At 42.7% G+C, this 21755-nt stretch overlaps 2 protein-coding genes across 2 annotated transcripts in view; both read right to left on the reverse strand.

Annotated features, from left to right (window-relative positions):
- Window positions 1-14349, reverse strand: part of spen (spen family transcriptional repressor) — a gene marked incomplete at both ends in the record, with an annotated part of 28421 nt that extends 14072 nt beyond the window's left edge. The window contains 4 exons of the mRNA XM_079273069.1: window positions 3238-3540; window positions 3706-3852; window positions 11017-11337; window positions 14267-14349. Coding sequence (XP_079129195.1) covers window positions 3238-3540; window positions 3706-3852; window positions 11017-11337; window positions 14267-14349 — 854 coding nt within the window. The remainder of the gene's footprint in view (window positions 1-3237; window positions 3541-3705; window positions 3853-11016; window positions 11338-14266) is intronic.
- A 2603-nt stretch (window positions 14350-16952) lies between these two features.
- On the reverse strand, window positions 16953-20864 carry tmem82 (transmembrane protein 82; the record flags this gene model as incomplete). Its single annotated transcript, XM_079273303.1, has 6 exons — window positions 16953-18755; window positions 19223-19410; window positions 19658-20072; window positions 20267-20459; window positions 20594-20666; window positions 20774-20864. 6 exons carry the CDS (start codon window positions 20862-20864, stop codon window positions 18678-18680), a joined length of 1038 nt encoding a protein of 345 aa, XP_079129429.1. The 3' UTR covers window positions 16953-18677.
- Window positions 20865-21755: the final 891 nt, after the last annotated feature.

Consider the following 21755-nt stretch of genomic DNA (forward strand, 5'->3'; position numbering starts at 1 on the left):
TATTTGGGAATAATGTTTTCCTCACCTATGATTTGAATTGTGTATGATAGTAGAAGTAGGGAAAAAGTAGTTAAAGTCATCTGCCCAGATGCCACCTTAGTTAGCAACCAGACACCAATGAACTCTGAACATTGAACACTGCCTGTTAACCACTGCTTTTGATCCAAGGAATACTTGGACTGTCTAACCGCTTCAGGTTCTCAGGAATATATGGACAGTTTTTCCCCATCACATGGATGTAAGTGCCAGCCCTTGGTTTGCTCTAAAGACCGTGACCAGCATCCCGCTCTTCAGACCAAAGGGGGGATGTTGGGGTCTGGCGCCACCTCCTGGCTGGCTGAGTCCCTCACATTGGGTCTCCCCTCTTCACAAGCTGACCGGAGGTCTGATCCTTGCCCCCTCGGGAGGTGACCACACCTCCCGCCTTCGGCCACAGCTGAGACGGACGCTTTATTGGCCGAAAAGCAATCTCCTGCTGTGCGGGCTGACCCGCTTATAAGCACCAACGCAGCCAAAATCGGTCTCTTCGCTCTGGACTCCCGTCCGGCCTCTAAGAAGAACCACAGAGGACCCGATCGACCTCACACCCCCCCCTCTCAACTCAGCAGGCACGTGCCATTTCGCTGGCCGAACCAGACCACGTAGATTCTGAGTTAAGGCCTTGGCCTTCATTTATATGTTATTATTCCCGTGTTTTTGTCGTGTTAAGTCATTGTTTTCGTTTTGCTGAGAGATTGCGCAATCGTCGACAGACCTCAGAGGGCCCGTCGTATTGTGCGCTTCCTGTTTGACTGTTATTTGGGGATTATTTAATTTCATTTTGTTCTTGCTCTATTTCCTTGAATCGATTCTGTGAGTAAAGTGTGGAAGCGCGGCTATCGGGCATAAGTGTCGTCAGTTCGCGACGCGACAATGGCAACTTGTGTGAGATACGATCAGCGATCCTCATTTTCACTACAACGCGACATCGCACACAGAAACTCTGATTCCTCTCTGCCCTTTTATTTCTCTTGTTTTTCCGTAACTTACATGCACATAGAGCTTCGGCTGATTGTGAGTGAAACTCTCACCTATTGTCCCAACACATGTGCTCACACACACGTGATTACATATAACTGACCCCCCTCCGCCATTTTGTCTAAGTCACTCGACTCCACCATCTGGTGGTAGGTTTTAGTTGAAGCTCGTTAAGGCCCCTCCCCTTTTCCACACGTGACTACACGCTGACGCCCACTCCGCCATCTTTGTAGTCTTTAGCTGTAGTTTTAAGACCCCCCTTTCTTTTCACGCACATAGACCCACACACACACACACACTTGTATTAAATACATCCTCACCCATTTTATTCATTTGTTTAGATATTAGGCACATCAAATTGTATGATAGCGTTGTTGGTTGTGATATTAATTGATCTGATCACTTATTATTCCGATTTAATAAATTCTGTTATATTTTAAAGAGCAGTCGTTTGTGATTACTTGTGCATATGTGTGTCATAAGAACTGGATGTAGTAGTCAGTGTACGAACTTAAACCTTCACTGTCACTATTGACATTACGAGTGGCCACTAATTATGAGACTTAGTTTATCGTTTGGTTATTAGTCCCTGTTTACAGGGTGGTGCCCCGTTGTTAATAATCATTAATAATTGTTACTTACATTAATAATTCTATTGATGTCAAGAATTCAGTTTCTTAAATGCTGATAACCCAAACACGCCCCTCTACGTTCCCAACATAGTGATGCATTTGCATAATAGCTCATGCAATGCACTGCGAATGAGTCTTGCTGGTGTTCAAAATCTCAGCTGAAGAGGAGAAAAACACCTTCTTTCTCCCCAATTTATCATCATCATCTGGTTATCAGTATAAAAAGATGGATTTGCATATCAGTGGCAAATTCATGGCTGCCTTGGGCAGCTTTTTACTCGAACAGTTCCCATGCCTGTCTCTGCTTTCAAAGCCCTCTGCTGTTTGTTTCCCTCTCACTTTCTCCTCCTGTGCTCAGACACTCCCGGAAGTGCTGCTGACGGAGGCTGGCCTGTGTGAGTGGGCAGGCAGCCAGCAGGCAGCCAGAAATTTCCAGTTCCAACTGGATCTCACGGAGGAGGGGTGGGGGGGGCATCACACACACACACACACACACACGTAGGCAGCGGAAAACACTATACCAGCCGTCTACTGAAATTCCCCACAGAGCACTACCTCGTGAAACCACATGTGTCGCTACCCGCCACTCGGAGCTGTCAACTCTGCTTTTTGTGTCCAAAGGTGATGCGGTTATCCAGAAAATAAACAACTGGAGTGAGGGGGTGAAGTGCATTCATGTAGTAGAGTAAATCCCATGTTTCTAAAACTGCCATGTTGTTGTGTAAGCTGGTTCTTTATTGACACTATTTAAAAATAATAAAAACGTATCCAGTGTCTGCTGAGGAAACAGACATGACATGGTTTCAGGAGATATGATATCTTGAAACGGTTAATGTTAGAAACCACAGCCTCTGCATTGAGGGAAGTTGAGCTACAAAGTGTTCTTGATACTCTCCGCTAACCAGTGGTAGAAATAAAATGCACAAGCACACCTTTGCTTGATTGCAACTCTGTTGCAGTGTTGAATACAGCCGATATACACATGCTGGGGATATTGCATCGAGTCCTAAAAGATGGTATTACACAGAGATTACAACAAGAAAAACCCACTTAATTTACCCGTATAGAATACTCTCCTGTCCCTTCCCTGATGAAAATCCTCTCTCCCAGTCACACCACTGGTCTCATAGCTCTGAAACAGCTGTGCCATCACAGTGAAATGAGACAACGATAGCTCAGCAGAACTGAAAGCTTTACCTTAGAGCGTCACGACATGAACACACATCCCCACAAAGACAGATGGAGCTTTATTTCCCATCAGGTAGTCGCTGATAGAAAAATAAAGACAATGATTTGGTGACTGCGTTTGTATAATTATATCGTAAACACACCATTTCAGCAATAATTGCGACGTATCTCACCTCGGACATGGTCACATAGTTTAGTAATTAATGCTACACAACAGGGTTTGCACTGCAATGTGTCTTAAGGCTACTTTAGCTAAAAAGAAAGCTACGATGAGCCTCCCTTATTAAAAAAAGAAGCAGAAAATCAAGTTATAATGGACGTAAAAAAAACGGTGTTGTTATACTGTAGCAGCCTGGTGTAAACAGCCACGCACAGGGGTAGAAACCTTGACGTCACTCACCTGCCACTCGTACTGCTGCTGGTACTGCTGACGGAGTCTGAACTGGAGGAGCGGCTGTGGGAGCCTGACCCACTGTGGGAGCGTGGAGGACGGGTAGCCTGACTCGCCAGTCTCTGAGGAGATGGATTTCGCGAGTGTGTCGAGTGCGGAGACCGGCTACGGCTGTGGCGGTACGACCGCTCCCCGCGCCGACCCCTGTCCTCCCTGTAAAGGTCCCTGTGAACCACGCTGGCCAAAGTAAAGGGTTCCCTGGTACGAGACTCGTAGCGAGGCTCTGGCGTCTCAAAGCGACAAGGGCTCCTGCTGTGGGAGCGGAAGAAGCCGACCACGCTGGATGTAGATCCTCCACTTCCTCCCGGCGTGGCCCCTGCCGATCCTCCTGTTCCCGCGTTGCCAGCGACAGCGCTGACGATAGGTCCACTGACTCCCGACGACACCGTTGGAACACTTCCGCTGGTGGCGCCGGACCCGCTCCCGGCTGTACTTACAGTCCTCTCTCTTGCATCCCGGTAATAGTCTGTTTCATAGTGCCGCTGGCGTTCAAAACTGCTACCGGGACGCTCGTGGTGTCCATAGGCACTGTGATCGTACGCCCGATCCCGACTTTCGGCCGTCCTAACAAACCGGGAAGACAGAACATCAAATTACCGTTACATTCAAGACAGCCGCCAGCATCAGACACTGGGCAAACAGAATCATCGGGTGTCTCTGGTGGGTTTTTACTTAATTAGACACATGGGAAGACAGGGCACTTTAAGTGTTTGGAGAAGGGCCGTTTCTAAGCATCTAAAGAGATCTTTTCCAGCCTACACACTGAACTACAAGGGGATTCAATTGATGAACTGGTTGAGACAACCGAGCGTGTCTGAACTGCATATGGCTCGGAGATGAAATGTATCGGATCCTTCTGCCACAAAGAGGCTGTCGGGTCTTTCACGAATCAGCTTGGAGATGTTAACACAACACTTGTACTGTTTGAAACTGCTTTTCTTTGAATGCAAGTCGATGGTTTATCAGTTCAAGCATCAAGGAGATACATAACTATATCCTACTGTCAACTGCACACACGATAATGAAAATACAATAAGCATAGCATCGCCGGAAGAGATTTGTTTTAGCAAAAGGCATGCATTCAGTGTTTAAAGGAATGGAAATCTGCAGATTTGAAAGTGTAATTGCAGGATATATGACTTGCACAAAGATTTATTTTAATAAAAAAAAACAACATGAGAGATTCATGCTTTTATAGATTGCTATGTCATTCTGGTCTTGTAACTAACAAAAGCCACTTTCTGAGACATTTGATCATTTCTCTGAGAGGTTCTGTTGAAGGTTTTTGGATGTGACTCATGACGAGCCTTTTGTTTATAATGTTACACAATTTAACACCACTTGTTCTCCTGAAAAAAAAAGGTCTTCAAATCATCTTTTACGAAGACGCATATTAGAAAAAAGGTGCCATTAAGGACATTCTGCTCAGACCTGAACATCCTCGTTCTGAATAAAGCAATCACAAATTTAATTTGGTAATACAACTGCTGTGTTATTACAGCAGTCGTATTACCAAACTCCCAGTAATGAGCAGGACAGGACAGCAATTACGACAGTTTGAATTCAGATGAAATTATAATCAGCAAATTAGCCGTGATGTTCCAACACGGGGCGGTTTCTGGTTTGATTCAACAACACTTACAAAACCTCTATGATTTATTATTTTGTCCATTTCAAACAAGAAGATGGAAAAAATATTAAGATTCAAGACGGAGCCAGATGTTAACGGTCAACCTCAACTGTCGAAATGGTAAAAACCTTCCCTGCAGTACATTTTGAGATTTTAAATTTTCATAAACAATCTGAAAACGTTCCTTTCAAATCGTACAAAAATACTAATTCCAGATGCTGCATTTTTACTATGCGACTATATAAGAATTAATTGTTAATAATGCCTATGTAATCATAGAAATCAAAGCTTTCTAAGTAGAAAATAATGATGGAACTCATGTAAACGTAGTTGGTAAAACCAACCGACGTGCACAGCATATTGTTGGACTCGTGTTTTAATGCCCATATGTGCATTATGTGACTGCAACGTCCTAGAAGGTAGTGAGCGCAACATTTAAAGACCCTCACTTCCTCCTTCTCCCATCCCCAATATGTCCTGCCAATGTCTACTTCAAACAAAGGAACAAAGTATTATAGAACTAGACAACATAACTAGAAATTAAGCTCATGATGTCAGATGAGAAAGAAGGTAATCAAGCCAATTCCCTAAATGGGATTTGCACATTACCCTTGCTGATTATTGATAAAGGCATCCAAAAATTTGAATCGTTGATTGATTTGGACCATCAGAGATGTTTTAATTACGTCTGTGAATAGATCCGTCTGTGCAAATGTTTTGCTTGCTGGGTTGCATGCTGCTTAACCGTCTACGCCAGGGGTGTCAAACTCATTTCCACTCTGGGCCACATCAGCATCACGGTCACCCTCAAAGAGCCGGTTGTAAATGTAAGACTGTATAACTAACTTCTTCCTAACATATTGTTAAATAACTCTCTGCATTTCATTATTGTTTATTCAAGTGTACAAATATTGTACATGCAGTTATATATATGTAAAATGATATTTAAACACATTTCTGTTATTATAACATAAATCATTTTAATTGAGGGTTAAGAAACCCACATGACTCTATCAAAGATCAAACTGTTAAAGAAAATAACAAAGACAAATATCAAACACAAGTTATTACAATAACTTTGTTCAAAGCTGTTTGTGTCACCTCTCTGCATCACTAATGTTCCTCCCTGTCGTCGTCCTGTGCATGGCAGCTACATCACTGAGAGTCAGGTCTGATAAACATGGATAGATGATGTATCCGTGTTGTCTGTGCTTTCATCAACAGTTCATTAGAAACACAAGTACCTGCTCGTCTCTTAGCTAGCTGTGTTGTTAGATTGCTGCTAGTTCATGAACTCGGTCTGCGATGGTGTTTCTTCACAAACTGACATTTGTAAAAGTCTGTATCTGGTCGGAGCTCTGCTCACATCCTTCAGCATGCACTGGGCTGTAGCTGTGTAAATATATTCTGCTGTGATTGCAGTCTGCCTTTCAATTCTTGGACAATTTGATGTTTTTCTTGGAGGCTAAATTTAGCTCCGTGTTTGGTGTCAAAATGCCGACGTGAATTGTATCCTTCATCACCGACACGCCTCATAGCACAGAAGACAGACACGTTTTTCTCCTTGAAGCACAAACATGTATTCACTTTCCCATCTTTCATTACATTTTCTTCCCTCTGCATCAATTTTTCTCTTCGTGGACATTTTGGGATTATTTGTCGATCTTTTTCAATCGTTGGAAAACCTCTTTCGGGCTGTTGCCTCTCAACATGCTGTCTCATAATTTCAACTTTCTATCTCATAATTTCGACCATGGGGATACTTTTATTTTCAAGTCTAACTTTTAATTATTTTTCCAAAAAATAAAAAATAAAAATTATTTTATTTATTTTTTGCTGATGGATTCGCGGGCCACGTAAAATGACGTGGCGGGCCGGATTCGGCCCGCGGGCCTTGAGTTTGACACATGTGGTCTACGCCAACAAAAGGACGGTGAGCATAAATCAAAGACATGAGGAAACTTCTGAAACCGTTTATCTCCTTAAGGAGAAGTCAGCAGCAGCCTTTGGTGGTGAAAATGAGGCCACAACAGCGACAGGGTAAGTGACAACAATTTAACAATAAGTTGTGTGGATACTCTGTAAAACATTAACATAAATGTAACCTACAGACAAAGAACAACTTCAATGTATTAGCTCATAAATGGAAGTCATTCATTAAGTCTTTCCAACAAAAAGGCCTTTGCCATGGGGCACGAGAACAAAAGAGTGCACGGGATGCACATAGTCTACTGGATGTTGAGGATAAATTGGTTGGATGAGCTAGCACTATGTCTGTATTTCACTGCACTATACATAAAGTACAGCGGGTCAGGGGCAAATTCTGTTTCATCTCATTTGATTTAATCATCCGTCTGCTGGATTCATGAATAACGTCTATGGTATAACGATGTCTGCAGTGAAATTGATGGATTACCTTGACCCCTAGATGCTCCCGAAAATGCTAATTTGGTGGTGCAGGCTCACTGCTCAATAGATAGCCTTCAATTTCACTTTACACAAAACAGGCTCTACATTATTCATGGAGCTTAAAATAATTCAGTTGGACTTTTTTTTTGGCAGATTTTCCATCAGTGTTTGATTATTAGTCTGCTCTGGTGCATGCTGAACACATCAACTGTTTTGGGATTACAGGAACAGCATAATTATATGGATTCATTCCAGCAGCATGCTAAAAAGGCATCTTATGTGGAGACTCGTGTTGGGGGGCCAATGCATGCATATCAATTCAATTCTACATTTCCATAACTATTTAGACATAGTTAAACAGTTAAACTGTGCAGCACCCTGTCGTCCTTGGAGGCTAAACCACAGAGCGGTGGTTGGACTTTTATCACTTTATGTAATTTGATACGATCGATAGAGTACATATTATCGCAAACTCAATGGAAAAATTGTTTATTCATCAAATAATTGGGAGAACTGGATTTTGGTTAATCCAGTGAATAAACTATGAATTAAGGTGAACCATCAACCTAAAGCAACCATCCTGTGAAGACAGCACTGCCATCAATCAGTCCTGTTTATTGATTTGGAATGTTCCCCTCAACAGTCCAATGCAATCAGAAATTAAAGAAGGCACAGATAGCACAGTATAAAATGGTGGAGAGAAATCTCTGACCGTTGGGAAATATCTACCATCTCACGTCATTTATCGTGTTGTTGGCCAGCCCTACATGGAGACGTTAAACTCCAGTCAGGGACTCTGGGTGGATGTAATCTCTCTATCTGCATATTTCCTGAGGACTGTGGCGAAATCACGAATAAGAGTGAAATTCTACTGAAAAATAATCTTAAATTTGTTATATTTCTCAGGAGTTGAAGAATCAAGTGTCGAATCTGCACCCTGTGACAGGTTATACCGCATCCATATTCTTCTCTTGTCCCAGAGAAAAGGAAGCCGAGGACATTTTCAAACTGCAGCTGCGAGGCGGGAACAAAAGATACTGGTGCTGGAACTAATGAATATTATCATTGTTGATGAATATCATGATTATTATTTTTAATTAAATCAATCAATCATTTTGTATATAAAGTGCTTTTGTCCATGTCCCCCCCCCCCCCCCCCAGAGCCTAAAGCCACATTTAAAATTTAGTTTTGTCCGACCACAAGCCCAGACTTACAACTCAACATATTTAATTAGAAAATATAGAACACCGAAAAGCAGAAAATTGTGCGAATGTTTGGAATTTTTGCTTGATTGAAAAAAAAACAACGTAGTCAACTAAAGACATGAAAAAAACTTATGAAACCGTTGAAATAAAATTAAATATTTTGTTCCTTATTAATCAACTGATCATTGTCACCATATCAACTGACATTGACAAAGCTTGAATTAGAAGCAATCTAAGAGGTTCATTTAAGAGTTATTTCATTCTGTCTCAAGACGTTACAAAAATGTAAACACCACATGAATATCTTTCGATTCTTTATTTGTTTAAATTGTATCCTTTTATCTTCTTTCTTAAAATACTTTTGGTTTTACTCCTATTCTTAATATTATTGTAGTGCCCCGCCCCCACTTTCCACTGCACATATTGTAAATACAAGTATGTGACAAATCTTTGAATCTTCCACAGCCCAGTGTTATATTATACTTTATATATTCTTTTTTAAACCTTGAATAACAGCTGGATCTGGGTCTATTTATCTGAGGAGGACGGGGGGGACAGGAGCTGAAGGTGGGGTCAGGTCAGAGGAAGAGAAAAGGAAAACAATACAAGGTAAGGTTAAGATTGCGGCACATAGACACACAGGCAGGAGTAGCAGTCTGTGTGCCGGATACTTCGGTTAGTGGGGAAAATGGAGAGAGACAGGGGTTCAAACTAGGGGGTTAGAGAGGACAGCTAAAATACACAGGGCAGGACATACCAACCTTTTGAGAGAGTGGTAACTTGACCTATTATTCCAAATACAATCTAGGGAGATAGAACTGTGTGAGCAGAAAAAAATGGGCAAAAATGTTGAGTGGAGAGGGAAAATATATGAAGCAAAATCGTTGACATTAGAAAATGTAATCCTCATCTTCAGGGCAAGGGTCCTCTTGTACTTAGACGAGTGTCAGTTTTAATTAAAATTATGAAAACAAAGTTGGCCTTGTACGGATCCAGGGAAGGATGTTTCGTATGCTGGAAAATGTAAATTTGAGTCCACATACCCATCCAAACGCAGGGGGAAAATGAGTCCGATGAAATTAATACACGATATCCATAAGTCCCTCTTCAGAAAGTAGTGCACAACTGATTCCCCAACAACAATGATGGAAAAAAAATGAAGTCTTGCATCTTCAATTTGTGAAGTCCTGGGCGTTCCACGTTGGTCACACGGTGCCCAGTAGTAACGTCGTCAAATTCCTTTCGCAGAGGGAGGGAAATCTGCCCATGACAGATTAAGAATACAGAACATGTCTCTTAATGGTAATCCAGATTCTTGTTGGTAGCAGCACCGTATTCATTCCCAGGGTGGAAGAACATTCATAGTTCTGAAGCTCATGGGTGTTCATGTCTGTTGTCTGTCTCCTTTGCTGTCCAAACCGAAGCCGAGTCGATGGGAAATGCAGTTCATTGGTGCAGCTTTCTTCACCGATTCTGTGTGCGTTTGTATCCATGTTTAAATTATAGTTCCACATTCAGGAAAGGAGCCGGTAATCCAGACGTGAGGTAGGTTATCTCCAGCTGCTACATTTCAGTCTCAATTTCCAGCGGTCTTCTTTGAATTGTACGATCCAAACTTAGTCCGTGTTGGTCCTCATCAAATCTGGAAGTCTCAGTCGTCAAAAGGTAAAAATAATCTCCACAAAAATGAGGCAAGTAATTTGCTCACTGTTTATGTTGTCTGTACTTGGTTGCGATGACCAGTAGAGGTCTCCCAGCACTCAAATTGTAATGCCCTGATTTTAGATATGATCCCAAATAAAACAAAAAAAAACAAAAGAACCAAGAAAGCAACCCATACCTTGAGCATGATAGTTTATCCTTAAGGTGTGTGGCCAGCGTTAATCCAACAGAGACGGATAAATATCCTGTGTAGGTTATCCTCGTGACTCCAGCCCGCAAGAGAAGTGAACACCTCCGTGAAGTGTGCACGATAATTGAAAACCAAATTAGACTAATCCAAACAATGGTGTGTGTTTTTTGGGGGGGGTTTTTTTACATACAATGTGTGCTCTTGGTTGTTTTGTTACATGAGGAAAAAGAGTGACATTAATCCACCGAGCAGGGCGCGTAACTCCAGATTAGGGGAATCCCAGGGATGGCTGCTGGACCACTCTCTCTCTTCCCCCCCCCCCCAGCAATCTCCGATAATCCTGGGAAATTTTACGAAATCCAATCTTTGCATCATATTTTCCACAAACAGAGATGTTTTAAGATCACAGAGATAATCCCCAACACAATAAACTATTGTTTTAAGTATATACACTTAGGTGTATAATCATGCTTTCATCGCTGATGGAATATATCCTGGTCTACCTGAGAACGCCCCCCTCCCCCACCTCCACCCCAAACAAGTAAATGAATAGATGGTGGGAAGATGCTTGGCGGTAAGGTGTAAGAAACCACGGTTCCCCCCCGTCTTCAGAGAAACTTTGTCCACTTACCCGTCTAGTCTGCGTTCATAGCGTCCATCTCTGCTGTGGAGCGACGCGGGGGGCCCATACACGGTCCCCCCTGCCGCCCTTGTGAACCCTGATACATCCCGGGCACGAGAGCCTAAGGACAGACTATCGTCCAGCCCTCTGGCTGCAGTAGGGATTGTGCCTGGTTCATTGTAATCAGTGCGCAGGTCTCTGTCCCCCATCTTGTTGATAGCATTATGAGCCTTCTGAGCACTCTTAATGTCCACAAAATCCACAAAGGCTGCGACTCCACCTTCTGAACCCCGCTTGGGCAGGACCTTGACACTCTCCACACGTCCATATCTGAGGAGAAAACAATGGAAACAATGGAGGTGATCACTCGCTTTTGAACTGCAATTATGGGGTTTCAGTGTTTATGAATTTCTAAACAGTGTTCAGTTTTAATTAACAGCAAAAATTATGCAGTTTCCTAAACGATGACACCTTTTTTTATTTTATACTGAATTAAATTATGTCAAAGAGAGAGAGAGTGTGAGTGTGTGTCTGGGGGGGTGGGAGGTATGGTGGCTTTGCTTCCCTTATGTTCTGCTCCGTGGTACTTTCATTCAAGGCAACAGTAACCCAGCAACTGGCACATTTCACGTTAGCAAATGTATATATTCTCTGACATTAGCATGTTGTCCAGGAGGAGGAGGCGGAGGGGGGGGGGGGGGGTGCTCATAGTATAATAGCTACTGGAAAGCGCACAGATGAGGTTTGGGCTGAACAAAAAGGAGAGACGTGACATTTACCGATTTGCTTTGTGTGGGTTTAAAAAAAATTCAATTCAAATGTGAAATGCATTATGCATGTCTATATAGCTTCTTCTGTTGCATTATTAGCAAAGTACTTTTGGTTCAATCCCACATTTATAACATTATTCCACCTTTTTTTCGCCCCCAACTTAACAAAAAATACAAAAATAAGGTATATTGTTGTATTGTTGCTATTTTTATTGTTATTATTGTAATTATTTTTATTAATATAAACTGATAGGAAGTGTATTACATCAAATGTGCAAGCCCAGTCTGGAGTTACAAAGCCTGCCATCATCTTTGTGCGTTGACACCCCCCCCCCCCCCCCCCCCCGAAAAAACTGTATTCTCCGACGGACAGACAGTAGGGTGGTCATAAATTTATTGGCATGCCGGTTCCCAACATTGAACAGCCTCCGACGCCATTTTAGAAAAGATGTTCACACTGCTTACTCATTCTGCCGTCCCCCATCTTCAATGACTTCTATCACACACTGGGCTGTCATGCACCTGCACACTCAGACTACCTCTGGGTTAACGCTGGAGCTGAGGCAGCGTGCTGAAAGCGACTCGCAGATTCACTTCCCCCGCCGCCCCCCATCCGCTATTGCAATAACATGCTGCCAGTCACCATCCCCCCAAAAAAACATAACGCTACGCACATCATAGCACGGGCTTATGTAAATAAAACGGCATATCGGTAGCCCATTGTTGTGCGAGGCTGCATGAATCACTGACCATGTTTGCAGTTCACTCACTGCATCCCTCTACCGTAAATAACAAGACCGAAGAGAGCGCAAGGACAATTTGGTATCATCAGTTTATTTATTTATTTTAATATAAATATATATATATATATATATATATATATATATTTATATTTTAATATATATATTTTAATATATATATATATATTTATATTTTAATATATATATTTTAATATATATATATATATATATATATATTAATATATATATTTTAATATACATACATACATACATACATACATACATACATACATACATACATACATACATACATACATACATACATACATACATATACATACATATACATATATACACACACATATTGAGAGACTAACGTGCCTCTCGGTTACAATTTCGTTTAAACAGACATGTGTGATCTCTGTTGGTAATTTAGCAGCCTTCGCCCGATATGGCGACGCCTACACGTTGATCATAAAGGTAGACTGGTGTTTTTTAGCGGTCTGGTCTCCGGCGCATATGGACGGAGAGGCGGGCTGCTATTTCCTTGACAGCCGGGAAGAGAGAGGCGAGGGCGCGCAGACAACCGTGATAGCCCCCACACACACACACACACACAGTCATATTTACATTTTTCTCTCCCTCCGGAGATGACAACAAAGAGCCGAAAGCCCGTGCATGGGTTTTATCTGTTCCATACAAAAAAGCACAAGTCGGCCTCGATCAGAATATCGTAATTAAAATATCGATGTGTTGGCTGATTTTCTTTCAAATCAGATCACGCTGCGGGCTGTGCAATTCAGCAGCTGTGTGTGTGGGGGGGGGGGGGCAAACGCTGTAATAATGTAGCGAAGATAGCCATGTATGTGTTCATACGCGCGCGCAAAGTAAACACGAGTAGCTACTATAACGTTACGATGTTGCATACGCGTTAACGCGGACCACCCCCACCACAAATTGGCTGCGTTCGATCGCAGCCAATTTGCAACAATGTTTACAGCGTGGATGTCGCGTCACCTCTTAGCTTTCACTGACTTGTGTGACACATTTAGAAACAAACAGATTCCGGTTCCTGCAACAGCTACACTGCACGCTGAGAAGTAGATACGTAGTGTGCTAATTGGCTGTACTTTGTGCACAGGTCTGGTTGGAAGCGCTGACCTGACGAACTCGCGGAGGGTCGCGTGAAAACACCGGTTCCCCGGTTTACACTCTCACACACACACACGGCGATAGACTTCATGCTGTCTGCCAAAGATGCAGACTGTGAAATGCATGGCTCGTTACGATGCTAGCAGCTCGCCAGGTAGCCTGAAGTTTGTTTACTGTGTGCTCCTAGCGTTGTAGAAAAACAACGTGTTTTATTTTGATGGTACCCAGGTGATGGGTTCCTGGGGAAAGTCAAGCGGTTACCTGAGGCGAATGAACAACCGCACATCATTGAAAGGGACAAGTAAAGTTATCACTATAGCCTACAAGTTAGTACCCGTGTCAAAGAAAACCATATGTCCGCCAGCAGGTCGGTTGACGCGTGCTATAGCCGTTTTGGTTTTAATCTCAGCTGAAACGCAGCACAACGTTGGTGCTTGTGGGGAGCTGACAGCGCGGTTGCCGAATGGGACTTTGCTACAGGGGAACCTCCTGCTTCATCCCGACTTCACTAAAATGTGACAGAGAGAGAGATGCTGGCCATGCACGTTAAATTACAAAATACACACAAGCACATCGTTCATTAGTGTTCCCACTCACCGCTTGAAGTGCTCAATGATTTTCTCTTCTCGCACATTTTCGGGTAAATTTCCCACCCATAAATGTCTGGTTTCCCGGACCATACTGTGTGCTCCTGCTCCCCTATCATACAGATGAGTTGGCTATGTCAGTTTCTTCCCGTGCAAAATAGAAAAGCTTTGCAAAATAAAAACGCCGGACAAGAAACAAAAACAAAAAAAATACTCGGCGCAAATCATTGACTGGTCGTTGTGACCCAATGTAAACCATTAGGCTTGATCCCCACACGCTGTTAAGATACTCTTCACTGTTAAAGCGCGATCTTGCACCTCGTGAACGCGCTCCGGACTGTTCCCGTGACTAGGCGCGTCCCTGACACCATGCGACCTTTTGGGTGTCGAAAGAAAGCATGTAGCTTCCTAAAAAGATGCAGCAACTTCGCTTGTAATGAGAGGCACACCGCGCAGGCGTGGCTTTTGTGTGTGAACTTCTTTTTTTTCCCCTCCCTGATGAGATAGTCTCCCGCCCATGCGCATGCGTGAGAAAACCCCTGGTTGAATGAAGGTGCTTTGACATCTGAGAGGCTTTGACTCTGCAGGAGGATCCCATCAGTGCTAGTTTTGTACGGCAATGTTTTGCACTTTGCATACAGTAACACACTAAATGAACACGATTTCGATTTTTTTAAAGAATGTTTTGTTAATACATACATTTTATACTTGTATCAATGAACAGCCACATCACCCTATATTTATCGGGTGAGTCATAGGCTCAGGTAAAAAAAACAACAGTTCCACTGCAGTAGCAGTCGGGGCAGTCAGTCATTGCTCTGTTTAAGATGGTCGTTTATTGAGGTATGCCAATCATTTATCCCTGAGTAAGTACTATTCATTACTGGATTACTTGGTGATGGGATGGACTCCAGCCTCCTGTGAATCTGTACAGAACATGCTCTTTGAAAAATAGATAGATGGACTACCGACAGATTAGTCACCACTTGTCTCCAGAACTTAGGTTAACATTTTACATCAGTAAAACTAAATTACATGCAGTATGAGGGTTTGGTGAGTTGACTCCCCTTCATTTAAAGAGTCTGAAAAGGTTGTGTTGAACATTTCGACATATAAAGGACACTAAGAGCCAATTGTGGGTTATTCTGAATGTTAATGATTACATTTGAGGCTGTGATGAGCTTCAGTAAGATAATGTGCTGTGACATACTGTTGAGTTAAGATCTGTATAAAGTTCAGTTATTGCTCTGAGGTTATGGAACCGCCTCATGATTCTGTCAACAGAAGAGATTACGGTATAGAAACGTTATTTCTATGTTTAAGAGATTATTTTCTCAATAATTGCTCTTTTTGGCCCATTGATGTAACAGGAAATATATATCGTTCAAACAAACTAAAGGGAAACTAGTGTTAGGAGACTTGGGAAATCTATGCCAAGTGTTACTGAGACATTCTTTTCATTTAGTTTGTCACCTGTCAACAACAAACCCATAGTCTGCAAAGAGTTATGAGCTCAAAAGCCCGAAATACACGGCCTGATTTGTTGGAGAAAGAAATCAGTGACTTGTTTATCACCAAAACTGATTCATCCATTAAACATGGAACTGCTGAGTACATCAGTGAAAATAAAGAGGAAGGCTTTTCCATTAATCCAACCAAAATAAAGCATCAGACATCATTTTAAAAGATATTCTCAAAAAATAGGACGGTTTGACAGCTGTGGGATTAGCATGTGTGGCAAAAACAAAGCATTCAGTCAAACCAAAATGCCTTTAACGTGTCTTTGAGTTGACTTGATCTATTTCAGAAGAAGAAACCCCTTAATATTATTGAGCAGTGCATTGTTAAAGCTGCTAGTGTCACTGATAAAAACAAGTACCACAAATGAAACAATCACGCGTTAGAAGCGTTTTCTGGCTGACATGATGGCACGGTAAACAATACACAAACCAAAAACCTGCCACAGTTCAACACAGAATTGGGCAAGAGAGGAATGTAACAGGCATGAGACAACAACATGTATCCATAAGCACGTTACTTTATAATAATGAGGTTTGTAACTGGTCTGATTCCCTTGTCTGCCTTTTGCTTGTAGCACCCGCAGTAGGGACAAATAATGCTTTCACTAATGTACTACTTTACTGCCAGTAGCGGGCTACAAAATGGCGTGATGGCACTTAAGTCAAAAACCTGGTCTGAGGTCTGTTTTAAGCTAATCAGTAACATGAGGAATCAGGTCCATGTCCAAAGGTACAAAAGACCAGTGGTGATAAACATTAATGATGGGTAAAGAAAAGCGGCACTGTTTTTTTTTAATGTCTTTCCTTGAAAGACTATCTCTGTTTTTATGATACATGCTTGTGTAGCTTCTTTTTTTTCCTTTTTTTAAACGTTATGAACCTATATCTCTGGGATCTACATCTGAATAAAATGATGACCTGAGTTTAAGTGCATTTACATTTCTGCACATACCAGCTGAATGTAACAAAGAAAAAAACGATTGTTGAATTGAAGTTTGTTCCAGAGAAGCGCTGTTACTACACTACGGCATTATTCTGCTTCTGTTACTATATTAAGCACGCACATGGAAAGGCAGAAGTGCGCTTGCGTTAAAATGCGGTAACAAGGGACACGCACAACCGTTCCGCGCATGCGTGCAGCGTGCCTATCAGATGAGAACAGAAACGTCTGGAAATCTACCGAGGAGCTGAACAACAACCACACAGTCATTTCAAATGGGCATTTGCACCGTATTCGGGTGCTCGTGGAGAACGTCCTCCCCGTGTCTACTCAACTCGTCCTGATGTGGAACTGTATTCAGTTAAAAATCTAATAAACCTATGGGAGTACAATGTCCTATTTTGGTGGATCGACTAGACACCAAAACTAAATTTCCGCTTCAGTGATTCTCAGACCTGGATTATCTTGGGAACCGGACCGTGAAGGCTAATGTGCCCACTGTAATTTCACACGTCTGTTTTTTTTGACAAGGAATGACGGGGACTGATAAAACAAAAGCCATCTCTTGGAATATGTTCCTGTCAGTGCACAGCTCTCAATAAAGACACATCTATTGGGCATACACCGGCGTCAAAATGAGGACGTAATGAGACGTGGGTGCTTATAAATGGTCACAACGAAGCCAGGCTTCAGTGTTATTGAGACAATGTAGCAAAGACTTGGTTGAAAATGGCGATAACAAGAGTTGCAAACATCTCTTTAAAATGTGCTATGAAGCGAATATAGCGTGTATGAAAACAACGTATGCGAGTTGTTGACGGCGACTGGGACTTGTCCGCAGGTGTTTAGAGGTAGTTCATTTCAGAGGAAAACCAAGTAACCTGTCCTTTTCTTTGTCTAACGCCATTTTGTGTGACTTTACAGCACTAACGTTAATGTTGTCGTCAGCCATTTTGCCTTTCCCTTTTTTTTTTAAGTACACAGCCACGGGAGAGACCAGTCGAAAGTGTAATGACAGCCTTTATTTTTTTTGGGGGGTCGCAGGGTGTGTTGCGATTGAGCTAACTAATACAATGTAATTAAAATAAACTCACCCGTTGCCTCAGGTGTTTGGAATGGCGTTAATGTCTGCATTTCTTCACGTTTCCAGCTTTCGGTGCCCGCATATAGCGGGAAGATTGCGAGCTGTGGCGTCTTTGATAAACGTGTTTTTAGTGCTCGCATTGTGTTCAAACTACGTATTTGTTTTACTGTAAAACAAAAACCTAGACGTGAACCGTGTGACGGTCTCATGGAATTAACCCGCTGTGAAATTCACAATGTGTGTAATGTAGCCTACATAATGTCGTTTACATGTATTTGTGGCCACTGTCTTTGTGTGGTAACGGTAGGCTCTTTAAAACATGGTGAAGAGAACATGGTACTTCTATTGTTTTAAAGGGAATGCAACACATTCTTGATCCTCCTTTGATCACACCAATTCGTGGGATAATAAGAATCAGCCGGTTGCTCGACAGCAAGGCTTGAATATAGTGCTGAACATACCCAAATACAAGACTGTCTCATTTTGACTGTCATCTATCAGTAGTCTGGAACAATGAGGAGTAACTGGCCAACATCTCCCAGAGAGTACAGCATCGGTCTATCACAGATGTAACACAGACTCCTAGAATGACATCCAGAAGGTTTGTCACCTGCGTCAGTGTTAATGAGTGTCGATCACCAAGAAAATCAGATTCATGAGAGAATAACAAGAAGATGAAGCACATTATTCCGTGGATCATACAACTATCACCTTTTTTTAAGTTATTTAATTTCGGAGTTGCTGTGATATGCTCCTTGGACTTTTTAATGAAAAAATATTACATTCTAAATACAAAAGTATTCATTGTTGGTGTGGCCCTAATAGGGCGTAGTGTCATTAAAAGGAGGTGCCACGAGATGTTGAAATCCCAGAGTGTCTATGTCCGATGCTCCTTCTCTTGTGTCTGTGGTCTTCGTTGATGCTCTCTTTTCGTGTAGTGTGTGTAATCTTCCTCCTGTAGTATGACAGATAAACCATCATTACTCACCCAAAATATTAAACATTATATTCGTATCAACAATATTATATTGAACATTCGTGTGGGGTTTCAACTTGGCTCCAATCGTATATTGTTGTCTTTAAGGTTAATCCTATGAACACCTATTTGATCATTGATATGCTGGATATATTCAACCCACCTTTTTAAAGCAAATTTACAGGTGCAATACTTTTTAACCAGGCTACAGCTCAGTGAAAGGGAAAGTAGGCTCAGTATTCTGAGTCAGATACTGCTTTGACCTGAATCTGTCTTGGGGATCTTGTACCTTCTCCACCTGGGACACAAGTTTTGAGAAGTTCATTCTCATCTTGGGACCCAGTCTAGCGAACACATTGCTATTCTGCCCCAGTTTTTGGGGTCCCGGTGGACGGAAAGTGCTTTCGGCCCGGCCCTGTGTGCCGCTTCCAGGGAGAATCACTGACCTGTGGTAATGCAGCATCTAGCAGATCCTTAGTGGGGATTAGACAGCTGGCCTCACCCAGGAAACATATTAGGATGTGGAGCACGTCGGCCCAACGACCAACAGTCAGCATCAGGACCATTAAACCACCGAGTCGCACCACCACTGTGTTCAGGACCGTCTGGCTGCCGGGCATGCGGTGCTGCTCCTCTGCAGAACAATACACGCAGTATTATGAGGGGAATATTTGGTGTAAATGTATACAATATAGTACAGATCTATCAAACATCATGCTTAAATTAAAGATGGATGCAATAGTCAGACAATCCAGAGAGACGCGTCAAACTGATGAATTAATGATGGTTTTCTTGAGAAGGGGTCCCTATAACTCTGGGGCCAGATTGATCAGTGTCTCATGAGTGTTGCGCCATAATGTATTTTCTACATGTTATCTCACCCTGCATGTACACAACCAACAGTGTGTAGCAGATAGTCAGTGGTGTCCAAAACCTGAGGGCCTCGGTTGCAGAGAGGAAGTGTTGATTGATGATTGATATGGCGGCCACCACCGCCACGGAGAACGTAATGACCATCGTCCTGCACAGCATGGGCAGCAGGCAGCGGCCCGACGTGAGGAGGCTGATGCAAGTGCCGCAGTAGCGCTGAGAGCTGTGGAGCCTGTACAGAGACAGGACGTGGTGCAGCAGCAGCGCGGCCTGCCTCGCCAGGAACCAGCTGAGCGCTGCGGCCAGGAGCAGGCATAGCCAGCGCTGGGACGCCCCCTCGTGGAGGAAGTGCAAGCTGCAACTTAAGGCACAGCCGAGGGAGAACTGGCTTTGCACCAGCAGCTGCTGCACAAATTTCTTCGACTCCTGAGGGAATAAAGGAGCATTCTGAACAAGAACCGATGGACGAATCCAAACAGATGGTGGGTTGATTGTTATAATAGATGTCACGAGTCATTATGATGTGAGAAATTCCAGAATTTAACTGAGTTAATTGAGCAAATAGGGTGATGTAGTTGGAGTATCAGGCATATTTTTCATCACATGAATGGTTGTCTTACTGGTCCCGCTGTAACCAATCCAGAGACGGCTCGAAGACAAAACTCTAGCACCACCAGGGAGGCAACGCGGGAGCCCACCACAGCCAGCGTCCCAGTCACGAAGACGAACTGGAGCGTCCCAATAAGTCCTGTGTTCGCTCTGCTTTGATGGCTGGGTGTCCTCTGGCCTGATGTGCCATATGTATCACTCCAACTGTGGGTTGTGGGGAAACAAATCAAGAAAGAAACATTTAAGTAAAATGTCTCTGCACCAGCGCTGATAAAGTATTTTGATGAGAATGGAGAACAACTTTGACAAACTGGCCTATTATAGGGTCATTTCCTCACCTCTCTTCTTCTAGAAATAAGTGCAGTCTTATCAGGGAGCACAGCACCAAGATCCCACAAGAACCGACCAGTCCTGCAGGTCACACAACTGAATGTTCAGCCAATGACACACTCCAACCACCAAAACAGTTTAGAAACAGACTGTAGCAACGTTGACGTGAGAGAAAACGAGGAGCTCACCTTGAAGGAAACTATTCACCGGATTTGTATCGAGAGTCAACCACTCTGGAAAGTAGGAAGTCGGAATAAGCGATGTAATAAAGGAGAACATCGTGCTGCCTCTGACTTTTAAATATCACAGGTTTTTAGAAAACGGCATGGATGTAAATGTGATTTTAGCAATCACACACTAAGGAACCATGATTTGTGGATATTCCAAATGTGGTTTCAAATATGTGGAGTATCAGCTCAACTCTACTGTTTATTCATGTTGCCTCAGCGTTGAGCTTTGCTCACGCAGGAGCCCGTGCGGTGCCTGGTACCAAAGGTCGCCAGGAATGTGGGTGGCGCAGAGGCCCTCGGGCCGCCGGAGTCATAAAGAGACAGTGGAGGTGATTGCGCCTTGGGAAACGCTTCACACAGAGGACGGCAGGTGTTAGTTGCACTCTCAAGTTGTCTGCAAGCTACAATTTAAGCATTGCTCATGTCATAGTTTTCGTTTTCTTTTTTTATCACAGAAGGCCTTATTAACACACAAAACAGGAAGAAAGGGGAGAAAGCTCTTCCAGGACAGATAGACATGCAATAGGCCAGTAGAGCTACATTATGAACAAATAGCAGTACAATGTTAAATAACATCTAAACATATCAAGTGTATTAAGTTTAAACATATTTAAAGCAAAGTGTAAAAGTCTTTCGAGTGAAATATGGAAAGGGTTTATGATGGTAAATTTACAAAAAAAATTAAGTACGCTCGTCTATATACAATATATGCAACAAGTCAACCAAATGTCTTATAATAGGAGTACCAAGAAAACCCATGTCGCCTGATACTATGCAACATGTGAATGTGTTTAAAATATTACATTATAACAGTAAAAACAATCTAAAGATACATGGGCTCATATTGCAGGTATATTAGAAGAGGTGTAGCAGGTGTTTTAGAGCAAAGTCATAAGCTCGATGCCTGTCCATGAGGGGGCAGCAGTGACCAATGGGCAGC

This window comes from Melanostigma gelatinosum (assembly GCF_949748355.1).
Source record: "Melanostigma gelatinosum genome assembly, chromosome: 8".
Lineage (NCBI taxonomy): Eukaryota > Metazoa > Chordata > Actinopteri > Perciformes > Zoarcidae > Melanostigma > Melanostigma gelatinosum.